Source organism: Mus musculus, chromosome 3, assembly GCF_000001635.26.
Source record: "Mus musculus strain C57BL/6J chromosome 3, GRCm38.p6 C57BL/6J".
Lineage (NCBI taxonomy): Eukaryota > Metazoa > Chordata > Mammalia > Rodentia > Muridae > Mus > Mus musculus.
Genome location: NC_000069.6, coordinates 122,067,018 through 122,092,727, shown reverse-complemented (window position 1 = coordinate 122,092,727; position 25,710 = coordinate 122,067,018). Strand labels below are relative to the sequence as shown.

Below are 25,710 nucleotides of genomic sequence, written 5' to 3'. Positions count from 1 at the left end.
AGAATTAAAGGTGCCAAGGAAAAGTAGTTAAAAAAAAAACCACTCTGATAATTCAAGAAAATAACCACCATCCAATTCATAAAGAGTTATGCACACTGGCTGAGCTGATAGCCAAAGAAAAGCAATTAGTGACTACATTTTTTTCTCAAGACTTAGCAAAAGGTAGCTGTTATTGATTAAGGTACAATTTTATGCTTTGATTAGAGATATTTTTATTTTAAAGTTTGGCTGAATTCAGCTTCCTGATATGAAACTTAAGACCTGAAATTCAAATGTACTAAGAAATTTAAATCCACTGTGAATTGTAAATAGTATTTGATTTATGCTAGGCTTAACCTTTTGCTGAACAACAACAAAAAAAAAATTGAAGAGGAGAAGTATAAATATTTCAACTAAAGGGTAATCAGAAGGATAATTTGTGGATTTTTGTAATTGTGTTTTTCTATGGAAAACATGTGAATAGAGACATCTATAGGTTACGAATAAAATGTGCATGCATATGAAGTTATGACGTTTACCTAAATGTGGATCAGCAAGATGGCTCCGTGGGTAAAGTCACTTGCTACCAAGCCTGAAAACCTGAATTTATTAACCCTAAAATCCCATATGGTAGAAGGAGAGAAATCACTCTACAAGCTGTCCTCTGATTTCCCCACATGTCATAGCACACCCTACACAGCCCTCTACCATACACACACAAAGTAAATAACAAATAAACCAACATACTCCCCATAAATTATTACCTATAAAGTCCTCACTAAATTTCAGGCTCCCTAGATTTGGAGATGTGGGTAATGGGATGTTGTCCGGGAAAAGCCACTCTATATGTGAGAGATGTGCAGGTACAAATGTCCACACTAGCATGGCTGTCTCTAGACAACTGTCCACCTTCTAACCAAGAGGTTTGCCTCACTTCAACCTGTAGTTCTCAGGGTCAGCAGAAAGCCAGTAGTTGGCTATGGGATGAGGGACAGTCACCAGAAAGCTTTATCCAGAAGGTAGCTGGAGGATACGGACGTTTCTCAGCCCCTGGTTCACTGTCCAAGTCCAGCGTGCCCCAGAGCTGTCCTCCTAGGCTCTGGAAATAGACAGACCCAACTGTGACTCTAAGCCAGTTCACCCGGGCTAAGCCAGAGGTCAGCATGAGACGCCATGACTAACGCTTAGGCATTTTCGAGTGTAAGAAAAGGTACAGTCTTTACTCCGTTCATGGTTCAGAGCAGCAGCTGCCATGTGTACATACATGCTCTTGGTGTGAGCCCAGAGTGTCTCATGTCATCTCCACAGCCGCTCTGAAGAGGTATTGGTCCTAAATGTTCTAAATGAAGAGCCCCCAAAGCCTAGCATTTGCACACAGGTCTGATGAATGTGTTAAGTGCTTTGCTGCCGTGCTCCCTCACATCCTGTTCTCCACAATGACCTTGTATCCCTACTTAGAATTGTACATTCAAGAAAATCAAGCCTTAGAGTGTCAAATTTCTCAGAATAACTCATAAGAAGCAGAGAGTCCAGTCCATAAGCCCTGTGGGACAGGTCGGACCGCTCTATGTGCGGCAGTTTAACCTGGATCCACAAGACAGATTCAGGAGAGTGGATATCCTACAGGGCACTCCGTCCATGGAACAGACCTCACCCTAAGCAGGAAGGAAGAGACTTAGCCCTTCTGGTCTCTGAGAAGAAAATCTACTGAATCACTCTCACTTCCCATAACGAGGAAAATCTTAAAGATGTCTTCTTTGTTCTCAGAGCTTCTGTTGTTTTTCAATATCACAATTAAGCATCCCATTGTTATGGGTAACAGAATTCATTTGCCTAATTTTCCATAAGTGTTTTTGGTTTGTTTTCTGTTTTTAGAATAGGCACGGATGTAGGCTCCTAGATTGTCCCATGAGGAAGTGTTCCACACTCATTAGTGCAAGTCCCATGATTGAAAAGGAGGTACCGAGCTGGCATTCTTAAATAAGGCATGGTGGCAACACACTAGCTTCCCTGTCCTGGAGAAACCTTTACAACTATCAGAGAGGGGTTCCACGGCAAGCGTGCTACTCAGGGTTTTCAAGGCTCCTCCAGATAGCCCAAAACACAAGAGCAGATGCTGAAGAGCTGAGGCAGACCGCTGTGGCCCCTGTCCCTCACTGTCTCTCCCACTCTGACTTCTCCTTCCTGTCCCTTAACTCTTTGCTTCCCTCACCACTACCACCCCCACCCAAGGGCAATATGATAAGAAACCGAATCATTACCACAGCCTTTATCAAAAGCCTTGTAGGGGTCCCCACGGGGAGGCCACTGACTCTTGGTCACAGTGATCTGTACGTCAAAGCCCTGGGGAAGTCACAGTGGCTGAGAAACTAGATATATGGTCAGCAGTTTCATGAGCACAGAGCTCACCACCAGCTGGGGGCCAGATTCCACTTAGGCCAGGTTCTTTGGTACTTCGATTAAGATTTGACAGTGATTAGTGCTTCTTATATGACAGTGTCTTGCATGAAATAGCTCATTTAATTATCAGAACCAGCCAAGTATCGGGTCAATACTCCTAAAATCCACATTTCACAACTATGCAGACGGAGGAACAAACAGTAGATAATTGAGTCTAGCGAAATCTCAACCCAGAGACTTAATTCTTAACTGTTTAAGAGAATGACACTCATTACGCATCTATTGCTACTGTATTAAACACAAGATGCTTAGAAAAAAACAATTCCTTTAGGGCTGGGGTATATAGGTCAGTTGGTAGGGTGTGGAAGGAAGGAAAGAAAGAAGGGAGAGAGGGAAACACAAAGGGAGGGAGGGGAAGGGAGTGAAGGAGAGAAGGAAGAAAGGAATTTTTCATACACAATACAAAGTCAAGTCAAAGACAAGAGTTATTCTTCCTATACCTCACAAAACCATTGCTGAGAACCAGTATAGGAGCAAATCAGCTCTCTGGCAGACCCATACCCATGCGCAGGCTCTGTCTGCCTAAGATTAAGACAACGGGGCAGCGGTAGCAATGGTGGGCCTGGGGATGGGGGCTTAACTGCAAGAAAGGAAGAGATCAATTGGTCACTGTAAATGCCCCAGATCTGTAAGTATACGTGCAGTACCAGGGCAATCAAGGGGACTTCTGAGTCAGCTGGTCTGGGTTGGTGCTCAGAATATGTTTTAGAAAAAGCATCCAAGGTCATTATTGTCTTCAGGTAAGATGGGGATTGCTTCAACTCGGGTGCTTCGGCCACCATGCTTCGTACTAGCTAAGAAGATGCCTCAGGAGCGTGTGCAGTGATGTCAGCGTCAGGGTTCTAGAGAAGGAGGGTCTAGGGAATGCCGTGGCCCCGGGGCAGCGGGAGTCCTCAAGAGCAGCCAAGAACACAGAGCCAGGCCTTTTCTCACCAGTGAGTTATTCTGAGGACTCACCATCTGGGACAGAAGAGCTCATTCCTAGAGGCCTCGGATTAACTCCCTTTCCAGTTTCTAGAAGAAACTTCAGCCTCCTAATGGCCTTAGTTTTTTGGAGGCTGAGGCCCAGCCCATTGGGTGCGATCAACCTTTAGGTGTGAAAATCTTGGAGGCTGTGAGGTTGAGCTCTGAAGATGACTAAAATGTGCCCACTAATGCCAGGTAACCCATCTTGACGGTCAAGCCCGAGATGGACACACAGACAGCTTATTCCTACTTGAACTTGAAAAGGAGCCTGAAGGGTCTGAGGGGAGGGCTGCAGATCATGAAGGAATGAATTTCCAAGCCTGTGAGACAGCAGAAGGAAGACCTGAGGGCAAAGTCTCAAATTGCAGATGTGTAGGACTGAAGAGACTCAGCAGCTCTGTGGTGGGGCACTTGCTTGGCCTGTATGAGGCCCTGGGTTCTACCCCCAGTACCACAAAGAAAACAAACAAGAATGAACAGGTAGATGGTAGCAAAAGAAAAAGTCACTATAGGCTTGAGCAGACACACATTTCATCTTCTTTTGGGACAATGCCTCCCTCACTTCATAGGAATCTTGCTTAAAGTCCCCCACAGTGGCATGTGTTCCAGGCCTCCCAGTCAGAACTACTCCCCTCCCCAGGCATTAAGACCCAGAAGTCTGATAGAGGGAGTGGGGCGTGGGAGGAGGCCCTTTGGGGGTATTGCTTATGCTGTGAGAAAGGCGTTCCCCTCCTTCTGTGGAATTTTCTGGTGCAAGGATGAGTGCTGAGGGCTGTCAGCAGCTGAGGCATTACCAATGGAGAGAAACAGGCTGGATGCTTCTGCGTTGAGTCATTCGGGCTTTAAACATTTGAGTGATGCAAGCAGATGTGTGTTTGGAATGTGATGCTGGTGTCTGCGTGGAGGGATGCCTGGATTAACACAGCGCAAACCCTGGAATCCAGGGAGAAAGCTGCTCAGACAGGCTGGTACAAGGCCTCAAGCCCTCCAGAGCCCAGAGAGCAAGATGTAGAGTTGAGAGATAATTGGGAGGTCGAAAACAGACAGAGCACCGTGACTGGGCGTGGCAGGGGAAGAAAGAGGTCATCAGGGCTGGCTCTGAATTCAGGCACACCCAAATTTGGACTCTGTTTGGTACTCCTAATGGCTGTGGGATCTTATTCAACCTCTTTAAGCCTTGGCTTCTATGTCTATGTACTGGCAGCGATAACACTACATGCTCTATGGGATTGCTGGGGGACGAGATAAGGCATGTGGATACAAAAACATGCAGCACAGAAGTGGCACCATGTAATACTCGGTCTAGAACCACTCTCTCTGACAGTGAAAGAGAAAGGAAAATTAAAGATGAAGTTCTTGGCTTAAGAATCTGAAAAGGCTACTGAAATTAATTGGCACTAGAAGTGCAGGAATTTACTAGGAAAGGAGAACATGAGTTTATTTTTTGACACATGCTGAATCTGACATGCCCTTAAGACTTTGGAGTAAGGGTGTCCAGTAATCGACGAGACTCAGACTCAAGGTTTGGTGGATACTGGCCAACAGAAGGTCATTGGAACAATGGCAGACAGGAGATATCTAGGAATGGATGTGTGCTGAAAGGGAAAAGGAGAGAGCCAGAGGAGTCATGAAGTTAGCGAGAGGTGAGGACAATTGCATGCAAGTCTAGAAGAGAAGATGCTGTCAGATGGCCGTGGACCCTTATGTCTATGTGGGAAGGATGAAAGACTGAATCCAACACCAGCTGACTGGCTAACAGGTCTCTAGCCTCACCCATGACGTTATCTTTAAGAGGCTCACTATGGTCCTCAGGAGGATTGCTGTCTCTTACCTCCAGGTATTGATTAGCCAAGCGTAGGAATCGGTCAGTGATGTTGAATATGTCCCTCCAGTCAAAGCTGGTCATATCATCAGCCTGCTTCTCTTGGGGACCGTTAGAGAAGAAGTTTAATACGGCTTCGGTGGTAATGCCTTCTTCTCCGAGCTGCCTATTTATGAAGTCTTTGACGGTTGGGTGCTGCAGGGTGTCCTTGGGAAGAAGAACATTATGTCTCAGAAATTAAGAATTCCACAGGCTCTTTGGCCTTAGTCTCAGATCATGTCAGATTTTTAATGATTACTGATTGAGACGTGAAGGCTCACTAAACAAGCCAGGAGGCTTGAACTTCTATTGTCTTATTCTAACACAAAGGCTTCTATGTAGAGGAGAGGCAAGGCAGAGTATGGGAGAAGTATTGCTGAGCATGTAAAAATAACATAGAAGATTTCCTTTTTATGGCCTTCTGCTTTGTTCTCATTTTAATTGCCTTGCTATTGAGAGCTCTTGCCTCTTGAGCTTTACAAAATTGCAAATGAGGCCAGACAGACAAAAGTGACCATCTTAGCAGTATAGAGCTGGCCTTTTGAGGAGACACCTCTTTGAACCTGAGGCCTTCAAGAGAATTCATGGGAAAAATACTGACCTTGTGGCAACTTTTAAATTGTCCCACAGAATTTAAGAAGCCTATTCCCCACTCAACACCAGAGATGCCACTTGGTGACATTTCCAGGCTAGTGCTTGAGGTTCTGTCGCTATAGCTTGGCCTGGCTGAAGTTGGAATGAACTATCTCTACGGCCCTCCCCATCCTATGTTGTGAGCATCCTTACTCGGATCACGGTCATCTGTGTGCTCTTCTCAAAGAAGTACCAGATCTGGGGCCCCACTTCCTCCCAGGCTTTTACCAACTTCCTAACTCGATCCAGTTCTTCAAAAGTTGAGTTGGCCTAAAATAGACACACAGAAACAAACAGAAGAAATTGTAAGAACCTTTGCTTCTGTCTTTTAGCCCTCACCATAAACCTTTAAGGTGTTATATTAAGGCAAAGCTCTTTCTCCTCCTCCTCTTCCTCTTTATAATAATAATAATAATAATAATAATAATAAATAGTAACTTAATATTTTAAGTATATGGGTGTTTTGTCTTTATGTATGCCTATATACCACACGTGAGCTGCCATGTGGGTTCTGGGAATCGAACACTGGTCCTCTGGAAGAGAAGCCAGTTCTCTTAACAGCTGAGCCATCTCTCCAACCCACAAGGGGCTTCTTGGAAGTGCTTTTCCTTTCCTGGAATATTGCCATTCCTCAGACTCTAGGATTGACAGAATCTAATTTGTTAGTATCTCAGAGATACGTACAATAATGATGCTACTGATTCCAAGCCTCATTGAGTTGTACTTGGGATTCTAGTGAGCAAATATTTATCCTCCCCATCTTTGCCTGTTCTAGGAAGCCAGAGATCAAAAAATGCTGAACATTTCCATTAGGGATATAAGTCACACAGTGCGAAAGAAAAGTCCGTTGCAGGATTGCAGGCTACTTCGGAGAGGGTGGGTCCAGGCAGGGCACCAGAGCGAGGCATTCCTACTGTGACTGTGCTTCAGGGAGGAAACCCAGGAATCCATTTAGGGGAAAATAAGCCAGAGGGGAGTCATTGGCAGGAGCCTATTTAAACACACACACACACACACACACACACACACACACGCACGCACGCACGCACGCACGCACGCACACACACACACTCTACATGCACATGCACACACATGCACACCGTTGTCTTCTGGGAGGTCCCAGATATAAGAGAACGATACCAGCTGGGCTCTTACATTCTTCATTATCCTTCGAGCAGCAGGGGAATCTGGAGTAAAGAGGATTTTTCCCATCAGCAATGGCTTTGCCGCCCTCCAGGCTATTTTGGTTAAAGGGTTTGACTCCAGGCTCTGGATCAATGAATTACAAAAGGATGCTGTCAAGAGAAAAGGGACATTTTTTTTTTCAAAGCTCCCCACTGCTCATAACTAAACAAGGTCATTAGTGCATCAAGTCACATGCTTAACTCCCATTCAATGCCACACTGGATGGTTTGAGAAATAATCTAAGTTATTAGGCTGGACCCTACTAATAACAAGCTCCCACTAAGAGAGACTGCGGTAGTGTCTCTTAACAGCAGCCTCCGGGCTGAGACAGAGGGCAGGGCTGCGCTTGTGCTTTTTTCTGCTTAAAAGAGAGGGGCTAAGGAACCGGCTTGTGATTTTTGCAAGAGACCAAAGGAAGTGAAAGCCCAAATCTTCCCTCATCCCCCACCCTACCATCCACCCCACCCCACCCCACCCCACCCCACCCCACCCCAGCCCTGCAGCTGCAATCTCAGCTGTAGTCTCAAGTCATTCCACATCTACTAACTCCTTCTCTTCCTGTGTGTAACTGTCTCGGCCTTCAACTCCTTCTGCTGTGTCTCTTGCTGTCTTTTTTTTGTAATTGCAGAGCCTATCCCAGAACAAAATAGTGAAAGTGAGGGAGAAGGCTTGCCAGGGGCGTGCCAGCCCTGTAGGCTTGCCAGGATGCTATTGGCCTGAGCTTTATTGTAACTCTGCATTGCCTTCTCCTTCATCACTCTTCTCTGCCCCTGGAACTTCGTCACAGTTCAGTTACATCAGTGGGAAATGTCCCCTCTTTTCCCTTTCCAAGTGGGCGGGGTGCCTCCCATGGCTCATGCCCAGTCTTCTATGAGCACCATTCTCCTCTACAAGGGGAAGGAGGATTTCTGGGAGAAATCTCTTTGCCCAAGGCCACTTAACAAGAGCAAGGAGAATCAACCCTGGCACTGGGGTTTCTTAAAAGTGTTAACCAGTGGCTCTCAACCTTCCTAATGCTGCAACCCTTTAATACAGTTCCTGATATGGTGACCCCTACCCCTAACCATAAAATTATATCACTGCTATTCCATAACTATAATCTTGTTACTGTTATGAATCATAATGTAAATATCTGTGTGTTTCTATGGTTTTGGTGGGATCACAACCCAGAGGTTGAGAACCCAACATGCTAACCCATCTTTGTGTGTATCTGTGTGTGTGTGTAGTGTATTGTAGTGTAAATGCATGTATATACATGTGTGTAGAGGTCAGAGGGCAGCCTGGGGTGTGCCATGTACCTCATTTTATCACTAACTCGGGACCTGGTAAGTCAGCTGACCAGCAAACCCACCGTCTTGTCTTGGCTTCAGCTGTGATTACCAATGGCATCACATCTGGCTTTGTTTTTCTCAGTGGATTCTGGGGCTAGAACTCTGGACCTTGTGCTTGTGCAGCGAGAACTTTACCAACAGCCCAGCTTCCCCACATCCCTGACCCATCGTCTTAATGCACACCAGAGGCCACTTTGCCTACAGGACTCAGAGGACTTACTTGTTCTTTTGTCGTAAGAATAGGCGGGGTCTTTCCTTGTGGAATCAATCCCCAGGAAGGCTTTATAGTTATTGTCTTCATACCAGTTAAAGGAGAACACTCGGGAGCCTCCTCCCTCTGGGTACCCACACAGGAGGTCAGACAGGATGCTCATCAGCTGTGTGAAGGTCTCAGGACCACCGTTCTGCAGGAGAGGTCTGCTCACCCATAGCAAGTCTTGAACACTTGGCCGATGGATAAACTAAGGATAAGGAAAGGGCTTTGAATTAGATTTTTAAAGTTTTATTTATTTTATTTCATGCACATTGGTGTTTGGCCCGCATGTGTCTGTATGAGGGTGTTAGATCCCCTAGAACTGAAGTTACAGATGTCTGTGACCTGGGGGGTACTGGGAATGGAACCTGGGTCCTCTGGAAACTCAGCCAGTGCTCTTAACAACCGAGCTGCCATTGCAGCATGGCTCGGAAGAATCTAAAAGCAGACAGAATGAAGGCCGTTTTCCTTACTCAAAGGGAAACATAAGTTTTCTCAGCAATTCTTAATTCATCTGCAGAAGAAGAAAAAAAACCTGCTGTCATCTACCTGAAGATAAATAAGCAAGAACACAAAAGACGCTAACAACGGTCTGTTTTCCTTTGTTCGGGTTCCTTGGGATTGTGTCCTTGGAAAAACGCAGAGACTCTATCACCATAAGGTAATCGTTCTCCTGTTCCAGAAGTGCAAAGCCATGGCAAATTTCTACGACTGAAAACTTTAGAATGTGGTGTTCTATATTTGGAAAATTATCCTTTGTAAGCTTTCCTTTTATTTATGTGCACTTGTGTGTCTTCTGTCTGTGTCTGTATGTGCATATGTGCATGCAGATGACTGCAGATGTTAGAAGGGGCTGTTGATTCTTCCAGAACTGGGATTACACATTTACAGGGAGCTGCTTTGTGGATGCTTGGAGCAGATCGCTGTTTCTCTTCAAGAACAGCAAGCACTCTTAATCGCTGAGCTGCCTCTCTGGCTCCTCAAAATATCTTATTAACTTCATTTTATCCCATGTGAGTGCTTCCATTCAACTGAAACGTGTGGTTTGTTCTCTCTCCCTCCCACCCCACCCCCATTTGAGCTCAAGAGAGTGTGTGTATGTGTGTGTGTGTGTGTGTGTGTGTATGTTTTAAGATTCAAGCAAAGAACAGATGTCTCACTTATTGGATGAAAAATCTCAAATTCTATGTCCACTAAGAGGAACCTGGTATTCTTCTCATCTCTCTCCTCATGGTGGGTGTCATGGTACCCGTGGCTTCATCTTTGAAAAGTAGATCTGTGATGCTGAGAAATCTGGGGGACACTGGCAAGTGGCACCAGTGTCCTGGTTCCTATCAGGCCACTTGGCTTCATTTTAGGGAAAATATCAAATAAAAACAATGCTGTGTTTATTCCCTAACCACACCTTACTAGTCACATTCTAAGGAACTTGGAAATTAAAAAAAAAAAAAAAAAAAAAACCATTAGGATCCAACCAGGCGTGACGGAAAACATTCTCCCACTTCTCTCTCAGCGATGTTTACCTGTGGTCTCTCTCTTTGTACACATGCCAACACTTGCTTTCCGAAACTGATGAGCGCCGTGTGGAATCCACACAGTGAGTCACTTTTATAATCACAGTCTACGCCTCAGTAAGAAAGTCAGATTCTCAGGTTGCTTCAACAACAGTGGGTCTTATGACCAGAAGGGGCTATTATCATTATTATGCTGCTTAGTTAATCAAAGTTCTCAGAAATGAAGGGCTGTAGCGGGGTCAAATGTTCTGATATCAATTAATACACACTGGGCTATCTGCTTTAACCTGGTTCTCAAACGCTGAGACGTCTTATCTAAACAGGCAAGGAAATCTTCCGGAGCACCCACACACAGAATGAAGTGTTGATGGGCTTTGGGAAGCTATTCACATGCTCTACCCACTTCACCATTAGTACACAGAGCTGAGTTTTTTTGGGGTTTTGTTTGGTTGGTTTTTTGGGGGGTGTTTTGTTTTGTTGGTTTGGTTTGGTTTTGGTTTTTTCGAGACAGGGTTTCTCTGTATAGCCCTAGCTGTCCTGGAACTCACTTTGTAGACCAGGCTGGCCTCGAACTTAGAAATCCGCCTGCCTCTGCCTCCCGAGTGCTGGGATTAAAGGCGTGCGCCACCACGCCCGGCAGAGCTGAGTTTTTTAAGTGCTAGAAGGAGAAAAGAAAATGTTAGAGGCTCCCACGGCAGCAGGTGGCCAGCAGTATTCACTCTCCCTCTCCCTGCCAGGCAGAGCTTCTGCTTTGCCATGATTGAGTTTAATTTTATAAACACAGATTCCAAGCATGTTCTTTCCCAAGTTGGCTGAGCCAAGGCAGCTGGGAAAACCAAAGGGGAAAAGTCTGGGGGGAGAAAAAACAACAAAAGGTTTTCCATTTCACTTCTCCTTGCCTTATACTCATCACACATAAAGAGATGCCTTCTCTTCCTCCTTGTCTGTGTATCCAATAAGGCTTGTGACTGTATTTGTGTAGTCTCTTCATGGCTCATACAACAATCAACTCCTAAGTGGAGGAACCAATTTCAACATTTGAGAAGTCTTATGGAATCAGATATGAATTACGTTGTATACGTATGTCATAAAAACAACACGAAACAGTCACCCTGGAGGGAGGAAGTGTATCCATGAGGGTAAAGTACTAAAGACTGTAGCCATAAGCACAATAATGAGGCACTGTGTAAGCATTTGCTATTGTTGTGGGCGGCACGTGGCTCACTGCTCCACCACTCAGTCCGAGAAAGCCTTAGCTACACTTGCAAGTCCATGAAGAGTCAAGCTACTGCAGACAAGTTGTGGGTTCCACTGGTGCTTATGTCTTGATGGAGCATCACAAGAATGGGTTTTTTTCTTTTCCCCTCCTACCTAGGAGGACAGATGGTGTAGGACATGAGCTAACGCTGTTAGACTACTGGATAAGAAGAGCCGATGAATTTCTCCTTAACAGGCAAGAGGTACAGTGGAATTAGTTGATATAATGAATATATTAAAAATGGTCTGATGACATAACAAAACAGTGGTTAATGACACTGGGCCTCTTACCTTTTGCATTCTTGGTGACAGATCAGATAATATTCCTCCCCAAAATCTCAAGTTGATTCCTTGAGAACTGCTGTCCAGGAGTGTGGGGAGCTGGAATCAACAGGAAAAAACATGTTTTTAACTGTAGTTACAGGCCTAGGGAGATGGCTAAGTCAGTGAAGTGCTTGCCCGATAAGCATGGGGACATGATTTGGTCCCTGGCACCCATATAAAATCCTGTTTGATGGCACAAACATGTAATCCCAGTGCTGGGAAGGTAGTGACAGGGGGATCCTCAGGACCTGCTGTCCATCCAGTCTAGATAAATCCAGTGTTCTCTAGACCAGAGAGAGAGAGGTCTGTCTCAAAAAACAAGATGAAGAGCAACTAAGAAAGACACCTAATGTCCGTTTCCAGCTGTACGTGTATGTGCACACAGACATATCCATACAGGTGTACACACACAAACATCTACACAAAAATATGTTCTACATACACATACACACACACATACAGGCACACATATACATACACACGCACACACATATACACACATATATACACACACAGACACACACACTCACATATAAACACATACATACACACACAGACACACATATACATACACACATGCACACACACTCACATATACACACATATATACACACAGAGACACACACACATACACACAAGTACTATCTGATTTTGTACATGTTCGCAAGCTACACTTTCCTCTACAACTGTAGTTCTATAATGTCACTTTCGGAAACAAAATTCTTTAACCTGATCCAGAAAAATCAAAGGCTCCTATTCCAAGTTTCCCTGCTGAGCCAGTCAATAACAGACAGACTCATGGTAACAGAAAATACAGCAGAGTAATTCTGATTGCTGGTTCAGTGACACCAGACAAGACTCCCAGAGGAAGGGAAAAACCATGAATGCGTGTTGTAGAGAAGAGATAGGATCTCCTGAGATTTTGGGTCCTGTGAGCAGTATCTCTGCCAGGGAGGCAGTAGACTGTTCTACTCCTATTGGGAAGGTGACCCTTGAGTTGACAAGGGTCTGAGATGATTGTAAGGATGAGTTGAGGGCAGTATCTTGTGCACAGAATGGGTTGGGGACTCTGCAACCAGGTGGAGAGAGGAATGGGAAGCCAGACATCGATCAGCCTGGATAGAGAACCTGGTAAAAACGAGATTAGGATCTGGAGGAGCAGGAGCCTGGGGCCAGGGCGTGAGATGCATTTTTGTGTCTGGTCAACACTTTCTTTTCTTAATCTTGCTAATCATTTGGATAATAATCCACCAATCATACATTTGCTAAGCACGTGTCATTTGACCTCCAAAGGGGAGGTTCACAGGGGTCACAGATCAGACACCCTGAATATCAGATATTTACATTGCGATTCATCACAGTAGAAAGATTACAGTTATGAAGGAGCAATGAAATAATTTTATGGTTGGGGTCACCACAGCGTGAGGAACCATATTAAAGGGTCACAGCATTAGGAAGGTTGAGAAGCAATGGTCTGGTGTGTGCTTAGTGGCCCGCCTGCATTCTCCTTCCTAGTTATTTTCCACGGGACGATAAATGCTAAGGCACACATGTTTTGGAGAAGCCATTTACATCTCAGAACGAGCTGGCTCCCAGCAAGCCTCCCTCTGAATCCACCCACCAGCTTCTTAACCATGTGGCTATAAATTACAAGATAACTTCCTCAGGGCTCACTCTTCCTTGAATTCTCTCCCCGTTATCAATTCCAATTCATAAGACCTGCTCCTGCCAAAAGAACCAGGCTGTAACTTTACTTGAATGGAAACACTTCCAGAAAAGGGGTCAAGGACCAAAGTGGCAAATACTACTATTACATATGTCCCAGACACCTATATATGCAAGTTCTCTTAATATTTCAAATGACAAATAACTCTGTGTCATCATTGGGGTTGGCACTGATAACTTGAGATCAAGGTCTAATTAGACTTCTTACGGACTACTGGATCTACAGATAGGGTTGCTATCTCTATTAATTGTGGTTGGTCTGAGTGGTTCCTGGGCAGTGAAGCTCTACTTAAGAAAGTGATGTAAGGACCTCACTTGGGGCTCCTAAAGACCTCTGTTAAGATTCTTGAAAGACAAAGTCTATTCCTTCCCCTTGGATCTGCTTTCTGTTTTCCAGTGTGAAATGAAGTGTACCAGCTCCTTAAACATCTCGATGATAGTCACTGATTCAGTGGCTATCACTTCATCAGCACAGGAAAGGATTTGCCTATGATTAATAGTTTTTTTTTCCCCCTCTAACTCAAAGGAGCTGATCTGGAAACAATATTCATTTCTAAGCTGAACATATACCCAATGAGTGGGTAGTTAGGTAGGATCAGGTTAAAGTGTCTTCGTGAGGATAACATGGCCTCTGGGAGACAGTGGAAGATTCTGGACTCGGGGATGCGTAACTTGTCTCGAAAGCATCTAGAACAGAAGTTAAGAGCCAGTGAGGCTGTGGACACTGGGCAGGCAGCCCTGCGTGCTAGGTTCCTTTCCCAGGAGCTGCTACAGGAAGCCCAGGTTTATCCGGGAGGGAAGTTGTTGCTAGGCAACTGGATGACTGTGGATTTAAAGCATGTTTGTTGCAGCCTGACAGTTGTTAAGCATTGGATAAAAAGAGAGGAAACTGCTTTGGTGCTGAGGGGGCAACCAGGAGAGGCGCCCTGCGTGCTAGGAAATGCGTCATGAGTGGAGAATTCAGACTCAGTTACATGAGGGGTGAGGGACATGCCAACTGTTTCCACTGGGAGAGGTCATCCAGACGTGCTGTCTGCCTACACTGGGAGGAACAGTGTCTGAAGGTCTAAGGCAGAGGGTGGGCTCTGGATTATGTGAACAGTCAAGTTACGGGACTTTCCTTAGTGCGACAGAAACTAGGCCTCCTTCCCTCCTGACAACTTCTGCCCCAGTGTCTGTTTCTTCTTCTTTTTTTTTATTGGTTTTTCGAGACAGGGTTTCTCTGTTCAGCCCTGGCTGTCCTGAAACTCACTTTGTAGACCAGGCTGGCCTCGAACTCAGAAATCCACCTGCCTCTGCCTCCCAAGTGCTGGGATTAAAGGCGTGCACCACCACGCCCGGCTGTCTGTTTCTGATGAAAGCAAAACTGAGCTTGGAATCCAGAGCGGGCAGCAGGGAAAGGTTATTCTGTGAGATAGACCTTCCTCCAATGCTGGGGTCTGAGGAAGGAGAGAGGGGCCGCTGCAAAGCATAGTGTATTCTCCCCCATCACCTGTCACCCCCTCTTCCTCTGTATGTGTGTGTGTGTGCTGTGTGTTTGTACGTATATATGGTATATGTGTGTCTTTGTGTGTGATATATGTATGTGTGTCTGTGTGTGTGCTGTGTGTCTGTGTGTGTGCTATATGCATGTGTGTTTGCTATGTGTATGTGTGTGTGCTGTGTGTATGTGTGTGTGCTGTGTGTTTGTATGTGTATATGGTATATGTGTGTCTCTGTATGTGGTATATGTATGCGTGTGTGATGTATACGTGTGTGTGTGTGGTATGCATGTGTCTGTGTGTGTGTTTGTGTATATGATGTGTATATGGTATGTGTATGTATCTCTTTTTGTGTATGTGGGTGTATATAATTTATGTATGTGTACATATGTGTCTGTGTGTGTGGTGTGTATGTGTGTGGTGTGTGCTGTGTGTATGTGCATATGGTAGGTGTGTGTGTGTGTGTGTGCTGTGTGGTGTACGTATATATGGTTGTGTTTGTTGTATATATGTGTATGTGTATCTGTAGTATATGTATGTATGTGTGGTGTGTGTATATGTGTGTCTCTGTGTGTGATGTATATATGTGGAAGGTATATGTATGCATGTCTCTGTGTGCATGGTGTGTGTGTGTGTGGTGTATGTGGTGTATGTATTTGTGTATATGTCTGTGTGTGTGTGTGGTATGTGTATGTGTGTCCATAGTATATGTATGTTTGTGGTATGTGTATGTGTGTCTGTAGTGTATGTGTGTATGTGTGACATGTGTATGTGTGTGTGTACATATGTACAGGCCAGAGGACAACTTCAGGGGCCATTTCTCAGGCACCATTCAACCTTTAATGAATGAATGAGTGAATTTATTCAATTTTGAACTTTGAGACATGGTCTCTAACTGGCACAGAGCTTACTAAGTATGCTAGGCTGGCTGGCCAGTGAGGCCTAGGAATACACTTTCCTTTGCCTCCCTAGTGCAGGGATCTATAAGCATGCTCTACCACATCTGGCTTTTCCACATAGGTTCTAAGTATTGAACACAAACCCTTGTATGTGTAGGCCAACTACTTTACTGACTAAGACACTGACTGAACTACCCACCCCAGCCCACCCTTTCACTTTGGAATAAGCAAAACATCTTTGGTTTCAAAGTGTGTTTCCCATCTTTTCTCTAATACAAATGCCACTGCAATCCCATGACAGGTGTCACATGGGTCTTACTGTCAATTTCACAAACGTGGAAGGAATGGTCCCTAGAAACAACCCCAAATTGTTAGACAGTAGCCAGAAAGCAGTGTCTGGGTCACTAGGGGATGCCTGTGTGTGTCAGCAGGTGGCCCAGGACTCGGCCTCTACCACTGGTCTCACACTCAAGAGCCAGTGCTGAGGAGGTTTATGAAAAGAGCCAAGGTCAGTGACAACACCAGAAACCAGCATGGCTTTCTGCACCTGCCTGTCCTCAGAAGGAAGAAATACCTGGCCAGTGCTGAGGCTAGGCTGAAGTAGCAGCTCAGAGTCCTGGGAGTTAGCTGACACTGTGCTGGACCCCAGATGTGCAGTCACATCTGTGTTATGATTTTCTACCTGTCGCCCTGAGCTCTGTAGCTCAGTATATACTGGGTTACAATGACATGGGGTCTCCCTCATGACTGAATTCTGCTGCTCTCCTAATTTTGCAATATGGGAGTGAGCTTTCTACCTCGTACAGCTTAAGGGTCTTAGCTGTAATTCCCTTGTGTGCCCAAACACAGACACGTTCTCAGCATCTTCAGTCAGAGCATCTTCAGTCTCAGTGTCTGCCTTGTCAGAGCTGTGACACGTTCAGGTTCTGTGGTCCTGTCACTGTCCTGGGTGGTCTTGGCCTGTATATAATAGGTTCTGTGCACATACACACTCATGTAAGTGCTTCTGGGGTTGGGGACAGAGCTCTGTCATCCTCGTTCCCACTTTAAACTTTTAGAGTGAGTTTAACTCTTGAAAACAAAAAAGAAATATCTTATTTTATATATGAGACCCACTGGGGTACTTGTGTATTAGTGGTAGGTAGGGAAGAAATTTCATTGCATGAGTTTTTAACCTGGGGCCTGACTCCCGTGGTTCCCGTGCGTCTCCACCTCATCGAGTCTGTGGGGAGTTACATTCCCTAGGGAAAGGCTTAGAGCTGGTATCAGATTCTCAAACACAATCCTAATCCATAAAAACAAGTCAAGAGTTACTGTTCTGTGGAGAGCTGAAGCATCAGGAACCCAAATCCTTCCAAAAGCCAATTTACGCTGGAGGGAAGCTATTATCTAACATGTGGGTATCACATAGCATAAGTACGTGATCTATACTGACTGAACACAGGCAGAGATGCCAGACCCCACCATCTGAACCAGCAGCTGTCCCAGGGACTGGCTTCTGTCGCAAGTCACTTTAGCTCTGACCATCAGGGATGCTTTCTTCCTCAGTCTATAAAGTCGCATCTGGTCTGTCAAGAAAACAAGCCCTAGCTTACTGTATTTATCTGGAGCCTACTGGAAATCAAGACAGGCAAATGATAAGATCATTAGCCCCAGGCACGGTAAAGACCTCTCTTCTAATTCCTTCTTTATTGAAATCTATTTGTCAAGGGGACCCGAACCCCAATAACCACTGATTTGATGTAGGGGGGCAGGGACTACAAATGCCATAAGCCAAATACTTCTAGTGTGGCTTAATGGTTTTTAAAACTCTGTTTCTGTCTGAGTTTTGTTTCTGCCTGCCATGTACCCACACACACCATACATACATACACACACACACACACACACACACACCGACCCCCCAATACACCCTGCCCCCACCCCCACCCCCACCTCTCTTCAACACATGTACACTGCTGCTTGCACTAGAATTTGATTTCTTTCTCTTTTCTTCCCAAAGTAGGAGAAAGTTAGGTACACACAGCAATCCAGAGAGAGGGAGGGGGAGAGAGAGGGAGGGAGGAAGGAGGGGGAAGGGAAGGAGGGAGGGAATATATCATGGAGGTAAAGTCACTAATGTGACATTATTGTTAAACCCGGGAGATGTGGGGTTCCCCCAGAGAATTGTGCATAGCAAAAAGCCACTCGAAAAATTGGAACACAGAGTTGAAATTTAACAAACTGCAGGCCAGTGACCCCAGGGAGCAGAAAGCAAGGCCAGCTCTCACCAGGCAATGCGAAGTCCGTCCGCCCCCTGTTTATTCCCGGTGGCTCAGGAATTCAGGGAGCAGAGCCAAGAGTGAAGCAGGACACGGGCAGCAGTGTGTAGTCAGGACCCCCAAGCCTGGGCCTTTTCTTCTCTGGAACTCAATGTTCGGCTAGCCAAGAGTCACAGGGACAGGAGTGCAAAGTAAAAGCCACAGTGGCGTAGAGATGGAGGGAGAGGGGGAAAAAAAGAAGCCGAACTGTGCTACAGTAGGTACATTTACAGAGGAGAAAGCTGTGAGCCCAAAAGCCAGCTTTCCTCCATCCACAGCCACGGAGAAGGGGGAAAAGGACTGGAAACTCAAGATTTCCCAGCAGAATGGAGGTCTTCGAGTCTGCCTCATCTCCTCGGCTGAGTTTCCACAAATAAACATCCACAGACAAGGGACAGATTTGCTTCTCAGCAAGATGTCAAAGCTGTGCACCAGAGTGGGAGAGAAAACAGGAAGGACAGAGGGCTGGGGTGGAGGAGAAAATGGGATGGAGGAGGGACAGAGGGGCCTGCGCAACCTGGGCGAATCAGATGGGAAACCTCCAACCCCTCACCAGACAGACTAAAGTACTAAAGGGATACACGGTTGTTTTGATTTTTGTTTTGTTTTTTGTGTTTTTTTTTTTTTTAATGAGGTGCGAACATTTTAGGTATGCAGGCAGTAATGATGCCCAGGGCTCAGCTCCGAACCTCTGGGTTTCAAGTTGCCTGCTGTTAGCCTGAAAAAGTCCCAGGTGAAGATGAACGTCTTCACACCATGGCTATTGGAGGTGAATCCAAGAGAGGCTGAGCCATGGAGAGAATCCAGCCACCTGATTTGTTCTGAGCTTCCCCAACTCAATATGCAAATGTGTGTGTGTGTGTGTGTGAGAGAGAGAGAGAGAGAGAGACAGAGACAGAGAGAGATAGAGACACAGAGAGAGAGGGGAGGGAGAGAGACAGAGAGAGACACACAAAAAGACACGGAGAGACACATACACAGAGAGACACACAGTGAGAGACCCAGAGAGAGACACAGAGACACCCACAGAGAGAGACTATGTGACTGGGTTGGGTAGAGCAAGGCCCAGAGAACTGCTTTTGGATTATTTGAAGATGACAACATTCAGTTCTGATCTCTAAAGGAAAGAGGAAAAACACAGCTGGCCCCAGTTGGTGCTAACTCCCACTATGTTCCCTCAGAGCCACAGATTCCCAGGTCTGGAGGTTGCTCCCACCCTACCCCCACCCTTACTCTGTACCCAGCAGGGCAGGTGCCGGTCACAGTGGTTTACTGAGATTTTTTTCCTCTTTCTTTGTTAATGAGAACTGACTTGGCATTTAATAAAACCTTATTTATATAAGGGCTACGTGTACACAAGAAACAACCCAGGAGAAGGGCCGGCCGAGCGTCCCCCCCATCCCCACCCCCGTGGCCGGAATGACAGTGGCTGTGCGCCAACCAGCTGCAATAACAGCCAGGCCACAGAGGCTAGCCATGTTCCTCCAGGGGGCCATGGGGTCTGCCCTGGCCACCCTGTGCCTGCCTGGGGATCATTTTCCTAAAACCACTCCCAGGATGGGAACAGGAAACAATGAGAGCAAAATCTCATTTAATGCTTGCTATTTCTTCTAAGTTCTTTATTAGTTATTTATTTGCTTTTAATGTTTAGCTGCCCTGTTCGTTTGGACTGGGGAAGGCACATTTCAAGGGCACCAGACTACTAGACAGGGTGTTTACAGTTTGCTAGGAGCTCACGAGTTCTACTTTACCAGCTTTTTCCTCATTGAAGCAGAAGCAGGACTGAAGAGGGCAGCGGGCAAGGAGGATGGTGCAGGTCACCTGCTGCCTCCCACTGGGGGGTTTCCTCTGCCCCATCCACCTTTGCCTCCCTAACTCTCTTTAAGAGAAAGAGTGGGCTGAGCACTTCAGAAGCTCCGCACTGCACTGCGTTCTTGAAGCCCAGAGGTGTTTGGGTTACACACAGTACTGTTACATCTATAGAAACTGAGCTTGTAAAGTCAAACACCTTTGTTCAGGTTGATAATTTTTGACCTTGCTGGAATTTGGAATTATCTGCAAAGATCTTGAAAATACCCAAGTAACCTGTACTGTACTAACTGACTCAGGATCTCTGGACTCTGGGGCTCAAAGTGTGCCTTGTTTTTTTGTTTGTTTGCTTTGTTTTGTTTTTCTTTTTGAGATAGGGTCTCATTTAGTGTAGCCTGGCCTTAAATGCCTCCTGTAGCCAAGGGTGACCTTAAATTCCTATCCTTGTGCCTCTAACTCCCCCCCCCCCCACACACACACACACACTGGAATTACAGGTGTACACTATCATGGTTATTTTTTTGTTTTTTGTTTGTTTGTTTGTTTGTTTGTTTACAGTGCTGAGTGCTGGAGATCAAACCCAGGGCCTAGTAGGCGTTTTAGGCAAGCACTCTCCAACTGAACGGTATCCCCATCTCCACATACTGTAGCTGTTGAAGCTTTCCCGCTGATCCTGTGTTCTGCTAAGCTGACGGCTGTTGCTCTCAGGGACAAGTGTGTGCTGAGCTCTATCCGCTGGGAAGCTTTGAATGGCTGGGTTGGATTGTTTGTGAGCTGAGTGAGACTAGGAGACTCACTGTTGGCGCCATGGCCTTTGCTCAGTCTCAGCCAGTACCTGCTGCAGCTGAACAGCGCAGGCACGTCTAAGTGAGAGAGACTAGTAAAACTGATTTCTAAACCCAATGAAAGGCAGAAGAAAGGTATTGACTAGGAATGGCCCCCGTGTGTTTGAATGTTTTGCCATAGGGAATGGCGCTATTAGGAGGTGTGGCCTTGTTGGAGGAAGTGTGTCACTGTGGGAGCTAGCTTTGAGGACTCCTGTGCTCAAGCTGTGCCCAGTGTGGAATCCAGTCTCATCTTTGCTGCCTTCGGATCAACTCTCAGCTCCTTCTTCAGCTCCAGGTCTGCCTGGACACTGCCATGGAAGTGTACCATCATGATGCTAATGAGGACACTGACACTGTAAGTGGGTCCCAGTTAAATGGTGTCCTTTAAAAGAGTTGCCTTGGTCATAGTGTCTCTTCAGCAACAAAACCCAAGCTAGGAAGGTTTTCTGGTCTTGTTTAATAAGTAAACACCCAACTCAGTGGCCCCAGCAGGGGCTTAGGTTTGTATCTTGAGTGTCACACAAAGGCCCATCTTGACACTAGTAGAAATGGTGGATATGTAAGGGACAGGGCCTAGTAGGAGATCTTTGGGCCATCAGAAGGTCTGCCATTGAGGGGCATGTTGGGAACTCCAAGTCCTCTGCTTGTTCTCTTTTGCTTCTTGGCCGAGAAATGAGTGGGTCGTTCCATTGTGTATTCAGCCACGATGTGCTGCCTCATTACTGGACCCAAAATGATGAGTCCCATCCATCACAGACTGGAATCTCTAAAACTGTGAACCAAAGGAAGCCCTGTCTCCGACGGATTGGGGCACGTGTTATGGTAATGCAGGACTGACTAACACAAGGTCTAGTCACTAATGGATAATTTTGTCCAGATACAATCTAATCTGTCTCTATCCAGGACTACGTGAACTGAAGATGGTACCCCAGAGGAGGCAAGGGTTGCTCTTGGAGTCTGCTGGAGGAGAGAGATGTTCTGGTCACAGGCTGTTAGTTCTCTCTGCAGTACGGAAAGCATCAAGACCATCTCTGAGGCCCTAGGCTTTTTGTGGTGGCCTCCTCGGGTCCTGATCCCTTTTACCTACTTTGGAGACCCGCCCAATGAGCTGGGGAAAATGCAGAGTAACTCCCAAAGGAAATTCAAAATAAACTCTGCCAGAACCTGAGAGGCCTATTTTATTTTGATTCATTTTAAAGAATTCATCTGGCTTCTTTCCTTCTCCTTTCTTTTTCTATGTATTATATCCCAAAAGACAAGGCCTCCTGTGTCCTAGGTTAGCTGGAGATGATCATTAAAGTCTGGCATTCCTGCCTCCACCTCCTAAATGCTGGGATTACAGATGGTTATATGTGCTGTGGAGATAATCCTGGCTTTGTGCATGGAAGGCAAACACTCCTACCAACTCAGCAACAACCCTGTTTCCAGCTTAAAGAAGCTGAGAGAGAGAGAGAGAGAGAGAGAGAGAGAGAGAGAGAGAGAGAGAGAGCAAGAGAGAAGGCTAGAGAAAGGGTCTATGGAGGGAGTTCCAAGACAACCAGGGCTACACATACATACACACAAAGAGAAAGAGAGGGAGAGAGAGAGAGAGAGAGAGAGAGAGAGAGAGAGAGAGAGAGAGAGAGAAGCATTAAAGAGCAAGAGAGAGGGCTAGAGGAAGGGGGAGAGAATGAGAGTGAGAGAGAGAGGAGAGTGTACATTTTCTGAGATTTGAGAAAACAGCCATGAAAACAGCAAAAAATGTAAATACCATAACCAACAAATAACTTTAGAATAGCTTAATATCTTAGTGATTTTCTTAGTGACATTCCTCATGGCACAGGTTCAGAAATTAAAATATAGGCAAAAGGACACGTACAATGGGGGTGCTAGAAACAGTCTATCTTTTCTAAAAGAGTCTAATGAATACTGCAAAGTGTGGCTTCTAGGGACCCCCATAAGAATCTCCTAAGGATTGAGGCAGCTCCCCACCAGCAGGGCTGGGGACTTGAACTTGCATGTTTCAGCAACCTCTGACGATTCCATACATCTTAAAGTTTGACACCTCTGTGCTCCACCATACTCTTCTAGCAAAAGGAGACATTTATGGATTTTGGGAGTCTGGATGGCTCTAGAGCAGAAGGCTGGCTTAGCATTCCCAAATGTTGAGATTATGAACTTTTCTATTTTGTTTTTCTATCTAGAAATAGCACCTTTGGGGGTCAAGTGCAGTTCCATAAGAAAGAATTTGAATCCCTCCCTCATTTGTTAAAATGTATGAAAGCTTTGTACAGTTTTTTTTCCTCTCTCTCTACCTTTTCCTACTATTTTATACACAGGTATGTCCAACCTATGGCCCACAGGCTGCAGATTCCAAGATAGCTATGTAGGAATCCCAATACACCTGTAGATGACGATGTCATGTTACAGCGTCAAAAAGTTGGGCACCCAGGAAGTATCATACTTGTTGTCTAGATGAACACTGGGACCAGGACAGAGTCAATGCCTTGCCTGTAACCACGAGCGGGGAACTCACTAGTCTGCAGAGGATGGAGAGCATTCTTTTCACGTTTGGTGTGGATGTACACCTACCCTATCACATGCTCAGGGGTAAACTAACTCCTTTCCCTTGCTGCTCTTTCTAGAAGAACTGGGGTTCTGGAGTATCCTCAAGGCTTGCCATGAGCATCAAGCACACACCTGCCTTAATGTCAATTCTTCAATGGCCTGCCTGTTCCCAGGAGTCGCCTCCCAAGCAAGATGCAAGGAACCCTTTCCTTACCACATGGAAGAGTTTGAAGAAGTCCACATCGGCATACAGAGTGTCTTCTATCCACTGTAGGGTGACCTGGGAGAGGGGACACAGGGCATCGCGTACCGTCTGTGCCCCCCGACGCTGGCTGAAGATGATGAAGCGCTGCAGGAGGGCCTCGCTGCAGGCAATGTCTGTCAGTTCCAAGTCTGGGACTCCATAAGCAAACTGCAGGGAGGAGAAAAGATGCTGGAGAACTCCATGTTGGAAGACATTACCACTCTCCTGAACATTACCACATCCTGCCGAACAGACCACATCCCACAGCAAAGGGGATGGACAGAGCAGACGAGCATGTCTGCTAACTAGTTGGTTTAACACACACAGATTAGCTGGGTGGTGATAGTAGTGCATGCCTTTGATCCCAGAGGCAGGCAGACCTGTGAATTAGAGGCCACCCTGGTCTACAAAGGAAGTTCCAGGACAACCAGTGCTACACACAGAAAAAAAATAAAAACAAACAAAACTTCAAAACAACAGATTAACTTAGGTCATCTGGGTGGGTTTAATGTCATATAAGGGTACGTGACGTTGGGAGGAGGCAGAAGAAAAGCTGTGCGGGTACTGTGCTGTGAGAAAGAAAGGCTTGGCAGGCCATTGCTTGTCTTGCACATGGAGGGAACCTCCATCCAAGGAGTGTGTACAGTCTGCTAGAGGTGGCTAAGATGAGAAAATAGGTTTTCCTTTAGACATCCCAGTGAAGAATGTGACTTAATGGCACCTTGACTTTCAGACTTTTTTTTTAAAGATTCATTTATTTTTATTTATATGAGTACACTATACCTATCTTCAGACATACACCAGAAGAGTGCATCAGACCCCATTACAGATGGTTGTGAGCCACCATGTGGTTGCTGGGAACTGAACTCAGGCCCTCTGGAAGAGCAGTCAGTGCTCTTAACCTCTGAGCCATCTCTCCAGCCCATGACTTTCAGACTTCTGATCTGGAGAGTCATAAGAGAATAAACCTGTGTTGCCTTAAACCTCCAGGTTCTTGGTCGCCTGGAGTGTGTCGTCTGTTACAGCAATAATAAAAATGCAAACCCTACCTCAAACCTTACTTTATCAGAAAACTCTGTGGCGATTTTGAGCTCTCCTTGGAAGAGGATGCTAATGTGCCATCAAAGCCTTCTCCCAGTGGCTGAAGTGGAGGAGTAGGGAAAACATCTACAGTGACATTGACCAACTTCTTCTCACTAGAATTACTACATAAACATATAAGATGGCCAGATCAATTTGGCTTTTATTTTGTTATTGTTATTTTTGCTTGATTATTTGAGGCAGGGTCTCACGCTAGCCCAGGCTGACCTGGAATTTATTCCGTAGCTTAGGTCATTTTCCTGTCTCAGTCTCCTGACGTTACAGGAGCAAGCCACCATACCTGACACAGTTAAATGTGAATTTCAGCTACACAACAAATAACTTTTAGTATGTCTCAAATAAATTCCAAAGGGAGCATAATTATGCCTAATTTTTTTTGTGATTCTCTGAAATTTAGCATCAAATATATAACTTGTATTTTATCCACAATGCTTGGCCTAGATAGCACACATCCCACACCCCCTTTAGAAGCTCACAGCCAGTGACTTGGAGCACCACGACTATGGCGCCCCCCCCCCACCCCCCCACACACACAACTAAGATGGAAAGGAAGACGTCCCAACCCTGATCAAGGCTTCTTAGTCACCTGGAGTGTTGCCTGCACCCATCGTTCCAGATTCTGTACCATGGAACAAATTCATAAGACTAGGCCCCGAAGACACCGTTTAACTCCTAATCACACAGACCTCCACACTGGAAAACAGAGCAGGCCCAGGCTCTGTCACCCTCACAGAAACATGGAGAACACACTGGTCCCTCCATGAGGCACAGGCTGATGGCAGATCAGCTGTTGATGATTAGTCTGGGGGTCTGTAGTGGGGGTGTTCCCACAGATCATTCCGCCTTTGCCCCCTCCTCATTTTGTATCTCTGAGCAAAACCCCATCTTCTTTTTAGCCAGAAGGTGAAACCGTTTTCATAAGCTCACTTTGTCTGGTCCTCTCATACTGCAGAGGAAGGAGCTGATGAAAGGGAACCAGGCCACAGCACCCATACATAGGGATTATTAGCTAAT

The 25,710-nt window shown here is 45.8% G+C and overlaps 1 protein-coding gene across 7 annotated transcripts in view; it reads right to left on the bottom strand.

Annotated features, from left to right (window-relative positions):
* The window catches only part of Abca4 (ATP-binding cassette, sub-family A (ABC1), member 4), a 136,180-nt gene that overhangs the window by 87,343 nt on the left and 23,127 nt on the right, over positions 1-25,710 (bottom strand). For 6 of the 7 annotated variants that reach the window (XR_375477.3, XR_003954273.1, XR_375478.3 and 3 more), the window contains exons 6-11: positions 23,566-23,763; positions 11,731-11,820; positions 8,636-8,876; positions 7,055-7,194; positions 6,053-6,169; positions 5,237-5,434 (exon numbers count right to left, since the gene is read on the bottom strand). Coding sequence is in view for 4 of the 7 variants with exons in the window: in XM_017319439.1 (XP_017174928.1) it covers positions 5,237-5,434; positions 6,053-6,169; positions 7,055-7,194; positions 8,636-8,876; positions 11,731-11,820; positions 23,566-23,763 (984 nt within the window). In the remaining 3 variants the exon portion in view is untranslated. Of the gene's footprint in view, positions 1-5,236; positions 5,435-6,052; positions 6,170-7,054; positions 7,195-8,635; positions 8,877-11,730; positions 11,821-18,138; positions 18,622-23,565; positions 23,764-25,710 lie in introns of those variants that run through there. The other variant, XM_006500911.3, reaches the window with a different exon arrangement.